General features: G+C 45.2%; 1 protein-coding gene across 1 annotated transcript in view; it reads right to left on the reverse strand.

The window, feature by feature from the left end:
• Window positions 1-15884, reverse strand: part of LOC135912632 (uncharacterized) — a 43464-nt gene that overhangs the window by 8986 nt on the left and 18594 nt on the right. Inside the window, exons 8-11 of the mRNA XM_065445121.1 lie at window positions 13506-13665; window positions 11681-11805; window positions 7662-7779; window positions 4223-4390 (exon numbers count right to left, since the gene is read on the reverse strand). Of these exons, the coding sequence (XP_065301193.1) occupies window positions 4223-4390; window positions 7662-7779; window positions 11681-11805; window positions 13506-13649 (555 nt within the window). The 5' untranslated portion in view covers window positions 13650-13665. The remainder of the gene's footprint in view (window positions 1-4222; window positions 4391-7661; window positions 7780-11680; window positions 11806-13505; window positions 13666-15884) is intronic.

A 15884-nucleotide genomic window follows, 5' to 3' on the forward strand; every position in this document is an offset into this window, starting at 1 on the left:
AATCGGCAGCAGCCAGATAAGTTCACGGCAGTGTGTTCTAGTATTTCCCCTCGGTGTTTCTTAGGCGTTACCACTAAGCCGTTCGCAAAAAGTTGGCAACTGATTGACCAACCGACAGTGGCTGTGGTATTACCCGTGACCCGATAAAGGTCACTAAAAACTGCGTGGGTCTAAAATTCGCGCATACTTTATGCCGATTCAAAATGAACACCGCCTCTTGCTTATATAGGCTACTGAACGTGTGGCGACCCAGAGACCCTTGAGCACCTTCTCTGTGCTTGCGCAACGCCGGCACAGGAACGCTCAAGCGTCATCACTATCTACACCCGGTGATGCGAATCGCAAACACCCGGCGATCCCCTGTTCGCGTCAGCTCTCCACCTAGGAGCTCTCCACAGCCTCTTGCAGTTTCTGCGGGCGAACGGGATGACCGCCTACCGACAGGCGCCCGCACACTGATAGCCACTGCCTTCATCATTGGCCTCCTCCGTCAACGAGGAGACTCCTGATGCTTCGCCTTCTCTACCCTTTGTCTTATCTTTATTTCCCACTTTCCCTTCCCCTGCCGCTTCGCCGTGCTACCTATTGGGCAGCAGAAATAAGCGTAATTTCCCACAGTAAACCACTACTACTACTATTCAACTTGAATTTTCCGTGAAGACTCTGCTGAGTAGCCGAAGTTAAACTACAGAGATAGTGTTTAGCCGAAAGTAAAATAAGTACAGAGGGGAGAGGGAATCCTAATAAACCTTCTCAGGCTAAGCTCTGTATATTCGTCTTCGCAGCCTACCATGACTGTGGTCACACAAATTAAGCGTGCGCTTTTATGTGTAGTTGTGTGCGTGTACAAGCGCTGCAAATGTAGTGGCTGGAGGGACAACCCCCGCCGTAGCTGAAATGGTAGAGAATAAAGTTGGCCTACTTGATATGAGCTGTCTTGCGAAAAACATGGGGCCGCTTTGTGCGTGCCCGAATGGACACCTTGGGGCTGGTTTTGGCCGAATAGCCAACATGGGTCACTGACTACGTGCCATTGGGTCGGTGAACAAGACAAACAACTTTGACACTGGTATGCGGCACCGAATGTGTGCCAGTTCATGGTCAATCCAAAAAAATTGGCAACTGATTGACCAACGGACAGTGGGTGTGGTATTACCCGCGACCCTATAAAGCTCACACAAAACTGCGTGGGTCCAACAGTCGCGCTATCACTACCACTACCTGGCATTACTGATCAGAAAATTGTCACTGCAATGGCTGCTCTGCCACAAATAATTCCTGCTACCCATGAAACTCGCAAAGTTTATAACCACTCTAGGGCAAATTTTAATGGAATCAGTCTTGGTTTGGAAGCAGTCTTTCATGCTTTTACACAACACTCATCTGAAGGTGTGGACGTTCTGTGGATTTCTGTTAGAAGCGTGCTGTCATCATTGATTGAAAAACATGTACCTTTCAAATAGGTCTCAGACAAAGGAAAAGTAGACAAAGCCTGGATGACTTATGAGGTTAAAAGGAAGTTAAAGCGAAGGACTCATGCTTATTTATAATATAAAAAGAACCCATCAGAGGAACATGAGTGCCATCTAAGAGAGTTACACATAAAATAGATCGATGCCATTAATACCGCCAAAGACATGTACTCCACCGGACTAGCTGATTCTATCAAGACAAATCCAAAAGCATTTTGGGGCTATCTAAGAAAGACGCGGAAGGAGAGTACAGGTATTACAGGTATTCTTCACAAAGGAATCGATATATGTGAAAGCAACGCTAAAGCGGACTGTTCTAACAGACACTTTAAATCAGTATTTCTAAAAAACGAAAGATAGAAATACTTTTCCCAACACTACATACACTGTGCCAAACGTAATGCCTCCAATTACTATCACATTGGAGGGTGTCAGGAACTGTCTGAACTCCATTAATGAAGCCAAAGCAATTGGACCAGACGGAATCTCTCCGAGGATACTCACAGCCTGTTTTTTTCGTTATATCTCAATACTTAAAAATAATATTCTGCAAAACCCTTGAAAGTGGCGTGTTCATTAAAGGTTAGAAAAAAGCCCATATAGTTCCAGTGTTTAAAAGCGGTTAGAAGTCTTCCGTATCTAACTATAGGCTGACTTCACTGTGTTCCATATGTTGTAAAGTCTTTGAGCGCAATTTTTGTAGCTATATAATAATGAACTTAAAAGGAAACAATTTTTTCTTTCCATATCAGCATGGTTTTCGCAAAATGCGTGAGCTGTACCACTCAGCTAATAGAACTATTTCATGAGCTTGCAGATACTGCTGAAAAAAGAATGGCTACAGTTGCAGTCTTTCTAGATTATCGCAAAGCCTTTGACTCCGTATAAATGCCCTGTTAATACATAAAATGAGCACTCTTAATTTGTATGCGAAAGTCATGAAGGTTATTGAAGATCACCTGAACTACAGAATACAATGCGTAGTTAGAGGAGGCAAAAATTTTAGTTTTCGCCAAGTCACTTCTGGAGTGCTACAAGGCTGGGTGCTGGTTTTTAATTTACATCAATGACATCGCTTCAAGCATTTCCTCACGAATTAGACTTTTCGCAGATGACTACGTTGTTTACAGATCCATTCGCAATCAAAATGATATAGACGTACTCCAGCAGGACCTCAATAGCATAGCCTCCTGGTGTCAAAACTGGTAACTTAGCCTGAGTACTGACAAATGTTACCAGTTAAGATTCACCAAATCTAAAATCAAGTATGAACCTACCTAAAAACTGGGAGATTTGATACTCAAGAAGGTTAACGGAATTAAATTCTTAGGTGTTCATCTAACTGCTGATCTGTCCTTTTCCAGCCATATTGATATGACTGTCAGAAAAGCCGGGAAAATGTTTAGCCTACTTATTCGAACCCTTTGAAGTGCCCCTCAGATTCTTAAAACCATAGCATATAAGTCGTTGGTAAGGCCTAAATTACAATATGCCACTGCCTTGTGCGATCCCCACCAGTGGTACCTCATTGATAAGTTAGAAGGCATACAAAACCGCGCTGCCATGTTTATATCAAAGCAGTACTTAAGACACGCAAGCATAAAAGCAATAAACAAACACATCGGACTAGAGCCGCTACAGAAAGGATGCCAGAAGCACTGACTGAAACTCCTGCACGCAATATACACTGACGCGGCAGGCATTGACAAGCTAAAATACCTTAAAGCACCCAAGTAAATCTCAGGCAGAATAGACCACAGTTTCTAAATACGTGAAATTTCCTGCAAAACGAACTATGCGAAGTTTTTTTTCCCCCGCACTATTTATGAATGGAATAAGTTGCCAGTTGAAGTTGTGAGTGCTCCTCGGGTCATTTTTAAGACTAATGCATGATTTGTAATTGCAATCTTCTTCCAAACCGATGACTGCAGGCTGAATGAAAATTTTTTTCTTGTACTGTTATTCATGTACTTTTTTTCATGTACTTTTTTCATATACTTTATAATTTACTTTTTGTCATCTTGATGCATTGCTGCTTTGTCATCCCTCGCTTTTGGGTGATTATATTCTCGTGCTAGTCACTTCATGTTGTACCCACTCCCCTGCTATAATGCTTCGGCACTGCAGGGTGTACTTTAAGTACCGTAAATAAATCAAGAGTGATATGCGACTAAGGAGGCAAGAGGTGTGAAGCTCTAATTGCATTTAGGTGTGCGTCGTGTTGCTCTGAGCCCCTGTACACCACTCATCGTTTTTCCCTCGACAAGCGTCATACGTATCCCTCAGCCTCAGGATGCAGACAGCTGAGAGCTTCAAGTGCAAAAGCTGTGCTCTTCCGAGAGGACAACAGAGTAGCGGCAAAACTTGTCACTCTCTGAGCAGGTCGACACTAGTGACGCTAACCAACACTGGCACTGAAGGCGATTATTAAATGAGAAGGCTCACAGTAGCGACGCAAGGCAGTTTCAAGGCAGAGGCAAATCATCACTGCCTGCTATGCAGAGGATTCGTCGCAGCAACAAATCGATTCCTTGCGCACCACGTTTTACTACTGCAGATGACAGATGCCTATTAAAGAAAGCGTCATAAAGGTTCGTTTAGTTTATGCATCAACTTGTTCGTTATAGCCATGTTCGACTGCAGTTGAAATTGTAGCCGTGCATCTATATGGGTTCACACACCGCATATTGCTATAGGAACAGGAAGAAAAAAAAGAGCAAATACAAAGATGCTGGAAGACTGGAACTTGCCTCAGAGTAAGCCGAGATGCCGAAGCCATTGCAACGTCCGTACAGCGCACTATTGGCGCTATTGGGTCGTTCCTCGTAGCTGTAAACGGCGACGCCCATCTGCAGTGCCAAGGCCACGACAAGATCCGGCCTCGAGAAGTCTGTCGTCGCAATATGGTAGGCCTTGTCCTGTTGATTTCAGAACGCAAGTTCAATTACATGCCCACTCTACGCAACGAGAAAGCTGCCTTTTATTTACCGTCCCTACTTGTATCTTCCGTATCTTACAATCTCAATTACAGAGTGTTTCACGTAACTTGAACCAAGGATTTAAACAAGGGGTGAACTGCAGCTGAATGAAGCCAATGACCTATGGTTTGATGACACATGGTGCTCCTTAACCTATTTTTTTATTACCCCGCTTAATTAGTTAATTAAATAGGATCAATCATGCCAAAATGTCAATATCAGTTCTAGGGTCAAGTGCGTGTAGTTATGCTTATAAAGTTTCCATATTTTTTTATGGTGACGAACATGCTGTGCGGTGATATATCTCGGCGTTTGAAGAAAGCCCGTGAAATAAATAAAACCATGTGACGGAGCTCATCTGCTGTCGTATTGCAGCGCTCTCGATCGTGCTTGGTGCGAAAGGCCCGTGCGTGCGGACCATGGCGAACTGAGGGGCCGCGACAGTAGGCATCGACTTCACAGTGCGTCAGCATCTTTGACGGTGGCACACGGAATGGAGGCGCCGTCGTCCCTGGTAAGCGATAGGTTGACCGCGCACAGGGTTCTTCCGCTCGAAGCACGCTACATTCCATCTCCGAAGAACTGGCGATGTGGCTGCAGCGTGGAGCATTCTTCTTAACTACAAACTCCCGCATTGGAGAAGGAGCCATCCTGGCGACTCTTGGTGAACATAGTAATAATGGGTCGTAATACGGCTTTTCGCGCTGTACGTGGACGGTTTCATGACAGCGCTGGTCCGTAGGTGGCATGACTGGCTGGACGATATAATTCACAGGCAATGTCGGCGCTACAACATGGTAGGGTTTGTGATATTTTGAGCCAAGCTTGGGTGAGAGGCCAGCAGGAACAGCTGCGAGCCAAATCCATACAAGGGATGCGGATGTAAGTAAAAATGTGGGTGGTCATAGTCATGTCGAGATTGTTGCTGCCATTGGCCGATGCTATAGTTAAAGAATGGGCGAGCTGACGGAATTTCTTGGCACGGCGGGCAGCTTCACTGATGAGCGTCCACTCGTATGATTCGTGTAGGTACGGGACAATGGTGGCGAGCGTTGTCGAAGGCTCGCGGCCCTACAAGAGGAAGAATGGCTAAAGACCTGTGGCCGCCTGTGGTGCAGTGGTGTAGGCGTATATCATGAACGGCAAAATAGGGTATCAATCAGTGTTATCAGAGGCAACGTATCTGAGAACGTTTAGTCCAAACCATTAGTTTGAGGGTGGTAGGCGTTGGTGGTTCAGTAAACGATGCGACAATCAGCAAGGAGCGCGTATATTACCTTGGAGAGGAACACACGTTCTCTACACCTCAGGAGTTGGCGAGGAGCGCCGTGACAGAGAATAATGTTTCTCATGATGAAGGATGAAGGATGCAATATCACGAGCTCTGGCGGCAGGCAGCGCGGCTGTTTCCGCGTATCGCGTCAATGGCGAAGACTATGAATAGTAAATGGTCGATGGCGTTAACTATCCAGTGGTTTCCGGGAACCGGGCTCGGAAGGGTTTCATACAGGCCAATGCCAATGCGATCACAGGGACTGGCAGGGCACGGGATTGACTGAAGTGGACCAGAGACACGCTGAGCAGGATGCTTGAGGCGCTGTCAGTGAGGGCATGATCGAAAGTACTTGCACACAAAGGTGTACATGCCTCGTGAATGAAACCTGGAGCGAAGGTGGGTGTGTCTATTGAAGACTCCGACATCTGCACACTGTGGATCATCGTGGAATGCAGAACATATTTCACCACGAAGATATCGAGTTATAACCAGCAACCATTTGCGGCCGTCAGAGAGCTAGCTCCGGTGATGGAGAAGGCCATCCCCCATTTCGAAGTGAGAAGCTTGATGGTGCGAAACTCGAGAAGGTGGAGGAAGCGTCGACGGGTGTGAAATAAAGCGGATTAAAGCGCTAATCCAGGCATTCTTGCGTTGCTCGCAAACCATGTGGCAGCCTGCTGGGAACGAAAGTAATTTATCAACGGCAAGCAAGCAAGCAGTGTTTCGATTGACACAGGCAAAGGGGAAAGCAGGTCACCATCGGATTGGCGCGGTGGCCAGACTTGTAGACGACGCGCACGCCGAAACATTGTGACCGCTAAGCTCAGGGGGTTAACGGACCTGAGGGATCTTTCAACGTGGATGGTCAACAAAGCGCACGGCGGTCTGCAATTACCTCGAAGGGACGGCCATAGAGGTAGCGTATTAATTTACCAAGTGTCCAGATTATCGCAAAACTTTTCTTTTCTTAACGGGCTAACTGGTCTCTGCTTTAGTGAGGTTGCTGCTTGCATATTCAACAACCTACTCGTTGAAACCAAATCTGTGCAGCGCGAGCACAGTGCCGAGTCCAGCAGCGCTGGCGTCGATGTGCATTTCAGTCGGAGCTGTAGGGTCGAAGTGACACAGTATCGGTGGCGAGGTTAGCAGGCGACCCAACTCTTTGCAGGTATCGTTGAAGGTCGTGGTGCCTCGGCGACCTTCAGTGTACCTCGTCCTCCCTCGGCGTAACCGAGCGAACGAGCACGGCGAAGGATGAAAGAGCGAGGAGCGCAGCGGGTAATGGGAGACGGTGATGGCGATGAGAGTGCGAGGAGGAAAGCGGAAGTGGAGAGAATGGCGAAATGGCGAGGAGAAAAGCAGAGTGCCGCGGGAGACTACGAGATGGCACCAGAGTATTCGTAATCTTATTGTACGGGCGACGCGAATAGTGTGATGCTTTCTGGAAGCCACGCGCGCACCACCGATTACACCGGAACCTTCGACGATTGATGTATAAAAAGCCAACGCGCTGGACTCATAGATCAGATTTTCGACGACCGCCGACTGTGGTCGCAGCTATCGTTGTGCTTGGGTGTGTCTTGTTTAGCAACCCTTCACTCTGATCGCAACGGGCCGTTCGAGAGAGATTCTCCACGACAGCCAATACATCAGAAAATGGAAACATATGCAGAGCTAGGCTCAGATTTTGCATTGGGGGTATTATCATCGTCATCGTCATCGGTGAATTTTCGTTGTGTCGTTTTTTTTCCTATCTACACTCTAGGCGTGTATAAGCCGTTCTTAGAGGCTTAACAGAAAGAGCTAATTTTGCTATTTCCCCGTTTTATTTCTGGCTGATCTCTTCAAAGCGCAAGTACTTTGAAAATTTTAAAAAGATGCACCTTTTTCCCCACGCTTTCTTAATGCAGCCTGTAAACATGCAGATGCACTTGCCAGAGTGGGTGTACGCGTGTCTTGGCTCTTGTAAGCGTTGACAGGCAGCGTTCTGCATCGTAGGTTGCTCGGCATCGTCACAACGGTGGTCAGTATCACCACGATGTCCACCTCAGGCCTGCGGGCAACAAAGTATATTCAAGCGACACGAGGTACAGCGAGCGAGCAGAAAAATATCTCTCCGAAACGAACGGACGGAAGACATAGGCAGTGTTCTAATCCCAGACTTTATAACGTTGTTTTCGCTCACTCTTGATGAAGTTGCCCTCGTATTCTAGAACGTTCCTCGACACTACTCCACCTCAAATGGAGAAAGCAAATGGCAGTGCCACCGATCTACAAGAGGGGGTCCCTGCGCTCCATTGCTGCCGTTGGAAGACAACACTTGAGAAGAGTAGCATCTTTTTCAGCCGAGGAGTGGCACTGTGGCAAAGCCTGTTGCTCATGCAATACACGTAGGAGGGGCTCCGGGGTATGTGGAACGGTGTAATGATTCGAGGAGTTACATTTGCAAATGAGGTTGTTTGCTTGAAATTAGGGTTGCAATCAGGACTCGATGGCAACGAAAGGTTTTTGGGGCTCCTCGCATTGGGCGCTCACGGGAAGACTACAAGTGGAGCTTCGCAGGGTGGTATGGGCTGGACAAGTTTTAAGGTGATGGAAGCTCCCAGCAAAATTAGTTATGAAGAACGAATGAGGAATATAGAAGAAAGACATTGATTCACAGTGGAGGAAGATGACTACGAAGCTTTCTTGTGAGCAAGACAGCAATAAAGAACGTCAAATGGAAAATGAGACAAGCTGAGATAATCTGTAGGTGAGCAAGACTGCAATAAAGAACGTCAAATGGAAAGTCAGACAAGCTGAGATAATCTCATAGGTCCCAGCAATAGCAAAGAAATCTGACCCGAGTAGCTACTTCAGAGCAAAAAAACGGAATCGGGAAAGAAACAATTCATGATATCTAATATCTAAAAGGGAAGCTCATTACTTTTCCAAGCGAGAACAACATGCCTTAGAAAACGCACTTATAAAGCAGAGATATAAGAAGGAAGAAGAAGCATGTGCTTGCTGCGGTAAAGCTAGGGAAACGGTGGAGCATGTTTTATTACAATCTAAATATATCTACGCAGCGGTTGATATATGCGCCACTATAATCGCTCAAGCCCATGGGCTCAGCGAGAGCAGGGGAAAATTAACCACATCCGCAGTAGAAATTAGTAAGTAGCGATTGGAAAATTGCTGGAAGAGTAGTAGCAAAACGACAAATAACAGAGGCGAACAAAACAAAGTTCACAATAGGGGGTTCAGAAACTTTGGTTAAAGGAACTTATGGTGGTTCTTTTTCCTTTCTTTTTTTTCTTTAACATAGGTAGGGACACTAGGTACTATAACAGCAAGAGCTTGGTGGCGCAACCCAGCGCCCCGTTCCAAAGGGGAAGCCCATCACATCCATCCATCTATCCATCGATGAGAGGAGGAAGACGTTCTAGTGGAGTATGGCTTGAGAACGCGAAGGCTTCTCTACGACCCTCTACCTTTCTCCCTCCTACGCTATCTCTCTTTAAACCCCATCCCCTCGACCCTGCTGACGCTGAGCCATGCTCCCGCATGGGTTGCAGAAAATAGCGCTAGCCTTTTCTCCTTCCCCTCAAGAACCACCAGCACAACGCGAAGGCTAGTATCTTTCCTATTTTCAGTTGTCGCTGGAAATGTAAACCCAAGATAGTTTATTCGTAAGGGCTGTTCTGAGTATAGCACGCGTCATAAAAGGGACATGACTATAGAATGCAGAGTGCAACTATAGACGCAGTCAGCAAGGAAGGTGACCACGCAAGTACTGTGATACTTTCAACTACAAATAGCTTGTCTCCAGAGGCACCCCATATATATATATACGCACCCGATGAACAGAAATACAAACAAGAATAACATGCATTTAGGGCTGCGCTTCGGAGAACTGTGCCGGTGTGCACAGTATCTAAAACATACAATAGCCGTATTTCAAGAAACCGAGGGATTACGTTTTCGTTTTTTTTTTCAGCGATGGCATAAGCATGCTCTTCTGGTCTCCTTCCATGCAATCACAGACGCCTCAATTATTGCTCTGGTCATATTACAACCGACCCACGCGTGATTTAGACATGCACTGCCGAGAAAGTGGCTGAATCCTGGTAACAGAAAAAAAAAACATAAGCGCGCCAAAAGTAAAATGGCAACATCAAATATTTAGGCCTCTGAAGTTAGAAGAAAAAGAGGATGCGTGGGCCTGCGTTCAGTGTCGCTATCGGAAAACGAAATGCGGTTTCTTGAAAATCGCTATGACCTGCGCCTTGCATGTTTTGATCCCACTGTGGACAGGCGTACGATAATTTCATTTGTAGCTCTGATCTTATGTCATGTTTCTTTATTTCCGTTCGTCCGATATATATATATATATATATATATATATATATATATATATATATATATATATATATATATATATATATATATATATATGTATGTATGTATAATCATGTCATGTAAAAACTCTTGTCGGGTGACACGTCGAGCACAGGTACCAGGATCTACATACTACAGAACGCGTTGCCTGTGTTACTGAATTTCGTAATGACTTCTTCGTACGTGCGCGACAGAAATCTGGAAATTTTGGATGGAGTCTAAAGCGGAAATTAATCTCTCAGAGATGCTTACGTGTGCTGACGCAGACATCTCTCAAATGCATCGTCAGAACTCTATAAAAACCCAATATGCCAGTATTCAGATAACATAATTAAGGTGAAACCAGCATTTCCAGTGTCTACGCAATACACAGTATTCGGGATTCTTCCGTGTGCGAAGCAATTTGTCCGGGTTGAATGTTTCCGCTTTCCTAATGAAGACTTGTCAGTATTTAAATTCCGTGGCTTTTCGCGTCACAACAGCGACGCGATTATGAAGGACGCCGTGGTACGGGATTCGCGATTTATTTTCACCGCCTGCACTTCTTTAACGTGCACCCGATACACGGTACATGGGTGACTTTTTTTTGCATTTCGCCCCCCCCCCGCCCCTCCCCTGAAATGCGGCCGCCGCGGCCGAAATTAAATCCCGCGCTCACGGGCTTAAGAACTGCAACGCGAATTCAACTGCCCCACAATGGCGGTTCCAATTTATCAGCTAATTAACCTCAAGCACCTGTTAGTTCGATCGCATTTGCGATTGAGAGATACACTGAGCTGAATCACGTTTCTATAAATCCCAAGGTCACGCTCCATGGGAAGATGGCGTTTTGAATGTAGCTACAGTGGCTGAACAAGGTGAACCATCGTCTTGAAGCAATGTGTCTTAGAAGAGATTTGTATAATATGACGACTCTCATCCGAGGCGCATTTGTTTGCGTAACTGTTGCTTTCAAGTGAACAATACTTTGTCGACGAGAGATAAGGGAATGCGTCTTTGCCAGGGTCCCGCAGATGGCAAGCGCTCCAGTCGAAAATGTTGCCTCCGGGCTGGGGTCTCCCTTGGCCATTCACTATTGGTAACAATGTTGTTATAAAAATTACGAAAAAAAAAACTGCCCGAGTACGTCTAAACTTCTTTTTCTGTTCTGCTTGCGTTGAGAGTGACGCCGAAGACGGAAAACGTTCAAAGGAACAGAAATAAACACCGACGGATGAGGATCCATTCATTAAAACGCCAACGTGTGACATATTCGAAGCTAACAATTTTCACAAGTCAATTTGCGCAGTGATCGTTGTTATATTCTTACGTACATTGTCCTAATCTTCGTCGCTTTCCATTCAGGTACGCTCTCTGCGTCTAATCGCTTCATACCAACGGGGAAACAAACTGCGGAAACAGAGTTGGAAAACTACACCAAAAATTTACGTGAAGAACATGCATTCTGCAGTGCCTAGTGATGAACGGGCGGATCGAAGCGTGTAAAATAACGTCTCCGGCTTTCCCGGGTCTCTTTGGAGCGATACGCTCCAAAAGCTCTGGCTGGATGTGTTCACTGGAAGTTGTGTACTCACAATGCGACGTTGTCTGCAGTGTACGCCAGGTCCGCCCATGCATTTTTGCCATCGTAGAAGTAGTACCCAACGCCCACGAAGACCTTGTTGTGTTCTCTGTCTGAACCCAGCAGCTCCCGCATTTTCTGTCAATAATAACAAGGTCGGGAGACCCGTTTCATTATTTCAGGCACAATGTTGCCAAAAAAAAAATTAGAACTCTAGCGAGAATTTGCAAGATAGTCGCAAATACAGAGAACTGGTCTACCTTCTCTGCCTGATCGACCTACTTTATTTTTTTAAGGTGACTCTCTGGGCAAGTTCGTAGGACATGAATGCAGCGTTCTGCGCACAAGACGAAAACAACGAAAACGCTGAGACACACGAGCGCACTCTTGTGTTTCAGCCTCTCTGTTCTCGTCGTGTGCGCAAAAAAGCTGCATGCTTAGTTTTTTTGTCTTTCTTAACACACGTCGAGTTGATAGCAGACTGTTAAGACTAGATTTAGCAACACACTGCTAGCAGACATGACAAGTTTTCGTCCTTCTAGCCCGGTTTACAATCGTATTCGCAGGTAAAGCACCGTGGAGGAAAGGAGGGGGCAGACATAACTTTTCGTATTTGAATATGTCACGTGCGTCCCACTTTGCACAATATAGGCTAAGTTGGAAATATGTGGCCCAGTTGCGGTATTTTCAATGTATTAGATATGCGAGTGCTCCAGAGCTTTATGACTATGCGTCCGTTTTGCGAGCGGCGGGAAATTCAGCCTGCTTCCTTGTCATAACTACATTTTTCACCAAGTTCAAACCTAGAAAAAGCGCGGAGACCACTGCGGCAACTCAGTGTGTGAAGTTAAATGCGTATTGATGAATTGACAGCCTTTGCCTCAAGTCGGTTCTTATTCGAGCCTTCCGGTGTAGCCTACTGCCGTTACAGGGAATGCTTTTCGGCGTCCTAAAAGAGCTTTAATTGACTAGTTCCTATACGCGGAGAAAATCAGGAAAAGGAATTTGGGGTGGAGGGATGTTTTATAACATCTGGAAAAACTTCGGAAAACTTGAAAAATGTATGCAGCCTATTTAGGGTCTTGGGAAACAATTACTGAAGCCTCTTTTGTTTGTTTTGGACAAGCTCTTTTGTTTGTTTTGGAGTATTTCCATGCGTTATACGGGTTCGCAGTAGGTTTCTTCGGTGTCCTCGGTGAACTAAAGAAGACATCTTACATTTGGTTAACATGAGGAGAAACTCATGGTCAATGCCTAGGCGAAGTTGTAAGTGTGCGGATGTACTAACGCCTTAGCAGTAAATTGCGTACACCAGTGGTCATAAGCGTCATAACTGTGTTTTACGAACTGCACCCAACTTCGCTCAATGCCCTGGGAGTGCGATGACCAAGTTTAGCGAAAGTGGTGATGACACTATACCGAGCAAGTACTAGAAGTCAGATGAGTATAGATAGAATAAAGGCTTCGTAATATGTTACTTAAGAAAGTGCTCAAAAACCATATTGTATGAGGGCAAGGCTTCAAAGAGGCGAGTCATATGCGGGCAACGTTTCAAAGCACGTCGTTTTAATTTGAAGCAATTGAAATTCCCAATGCACCTTCTCGAAAGGAACAGCTTTTATAAAAATTGGGTTGTGAATATTTGAAGGTCGCGAACAAATATCTGGCTTCTTTGTTGAGTGACAGCTCCTGCTAAACCGTCTTCCCCACTGAGCCTATCCGGTAGAAGACGCAGCCAGGCAGTAAAGCCAGACCTGGCAGGCAAGTTCTTTGGAACTTGCCTGCTAGCTTTATTTACTCGAAGTGACGATCACCGAAATGACGTGCCAGCCCCTCACCTTGAGTATACCAATCGCGGCCGCGTTTACGAGCTTTTCGACCTTTGCAGGGTCTTCGATGATGCCCAGGATGCCGTAGTGGTACATCCGGTAATATTTCTTCAACGTGGTCAGGTCGTCCCTGACTTCCACGGTCTGAAACATGCGCTGTTCCAGGTTCCTACAAAGCAAACGAATGCGCATCTCTATAAGTGTTGGGTAGGAAGCGCCCAGCTTTCGAAATTTAATTTAGTAGAAAATATTCGAAAGAAAAGCACGGGATTCGAACGCCGAACCTTCTACTTCTACAAGTTGGCAGGTGGCGTTACCATGTGCCATTCAGCATTATACCTACCAAAGGACAGTTGACTTTCTTGACCCTGTATCCTTCAAAGCAGGCTTATGCATATTATTTCCATAATTCACCACATCTAAACCTTACTGCGCACCTAAGTAAATACTGTGAGCGATGTTGTATAGTTTTTTTTTGTACTGCGTTAACATTGTTAGAGACTGGTTCTTTCATCTTGACCAGCTACCATTTGTATAATTCCTTGGTACTCCCTTCTTGCTACTTCACACAGTCATTTTGTTTAATTTATTGCGTTATTTATAGTGCTCTTTCATGCATGCTTACTTGTTAAAATGCATAAATTGTTTGTACTCCTTTTTTTGCTTATTTCTTGTACCCTCCGCTCACGCAATACTCCCTCGGGAGCCTGTGAGGTAACCGAATAAATAAATAAATAAATAAATAAATAAATAAATAAATAAATAAATAAATAAATAAATAAATAAATAATATATATATATATAAATAAATAAATAAACAGTTTGTGGGGCTTGAGGTCGTGCTGGCGTCTCGTTGGCGCCGCAGATGTGTTTGCACGCTGCATTGCGCGATAAAGGGCGAAAACGAGTGTGCCGCCCCTCCGCCCCGTGTCCACTGTAAAAGCAATACAAGCCCCGTGCGTGGCTTCGTGTTCTCTCTCTCTCTCTCTGTATACTCACTGTACTAATTGTCTCGAGACGTCAAACAATGTGAAAGAAATGTTTACATGCGCTTTGTCACGGTACCGAGTCAACCAAATTGATACAAGTAAGCTGAACTCGCGCATAGGCATTTCGGAGCAAGAAAAAAAAAATATGTGGAATATAGTCATTTCTTTGCCGAAGTGAAAGTGCTCATCATGACCGAGTGCGCTCTATTTTCAGTAAGTTGTTTCTAAACAATTAAAGGTTGGTAATATTTTTTCCTTTTTCTGTTACGAGGTAGTGCACGGCGCATACTTTGGGGTAGCGGGAATCAGCGAGGCAAGGCCGTAACCTCTACAAAGTCGCAATGGAATTCTCAAAAAATAAAAGTTAACAGTGAAGTAAACCACAAGGCTGGAGCTACTGTTAGCATGCCTATAACACTAAGAATCTTTGTTCTAACAATACATTAATTTTATCACTTCCCATAACTTTTGTTGCTCACTGGAAAGCGAGCGTCTCGACCTTGGCAGCCTTGAGGGATCATTGAGCAGTTTCCTGAGCTTACTTTCACGTGATGCCTGCGGTTGGCGAGGTGCTGTTTTTGCACGCCTCTCCGGTTCACCCACGTGACCATCACACCTTTGTACTCCGATACCGCGTCACTGATCTCCTACGTGGTCAGCACGACGGATCCGGCTTTCCGCGCTATATCAAGTCTGGTCAGTCGAGTCAAAGTCAGTCAACATCCCTTTATTTCAACATGCATATTGAAAAGTACAGTGATGCTGGGACTTGTAAGCGATAAACCACAAAAGGCGTGACAGTTGCCTGCACTCTGTTTAAAACACACAGGTAACAGGATGCAGCAAGTGGCGGCGTCCAGTTAGTCTGCTCGCAAATGAAATCTCTGTAGAAATCGCTTGAAGTACATACAGCATTAGCAGTGTAAAAAATTAGGACAAGGCTCATTTCGATTTGCAAGTTGTGGCATAAATACGTCATTATGTTTAGCGCCTACGTTGTAGCGGCTCATAAGAATTGATTTAAAAGTCAGAAACGGGTATCTGTCTGAGGTAATCAAAGATAGGCTTAGTGTGGGAGCCATACGAGAGCTTTACACTGCTTTCTTTTCCAATCTGTGAATGCCTGTTAAGTTTGCGATGATAGCCGTGCCTCATATCAGGTGACAATATGATAAAGTAGAAAAGAAGAAAGAGTTGTGGACTGAAAGCTTTATGTGTGATGGGAGAAGAGACCACAGCCTCGATGAAGCTCGAACTGCCCGTGATAACTAAAAATGAACCTTCTCAGCGTGTTCTTTCTAATACTTGATTTCGTGCAATAGAACTCCAAGTCTCTTAACAACAAGTACAACATCAATGTTAGACAACATCAAGCTCACAGTATGCATTATGTCAACAT

Source organism: Dermacentor albipictus, chromosome 7 (assembly GCF_038994185.2).
Source record: "Dermacentor albipictus isolate Rhodes 1998 colony chromosome 7, USDA_Dalb.pri_finalv2, whole genome shotgun sequence".
Classification (NCBI taxonomy): domain Eukaryota; kingdom Metazoa; phylum Arthropoda; class Arachnida; order Ixodida; family Ixodidae; genus Dermacentor; species Dermacentor albipictus.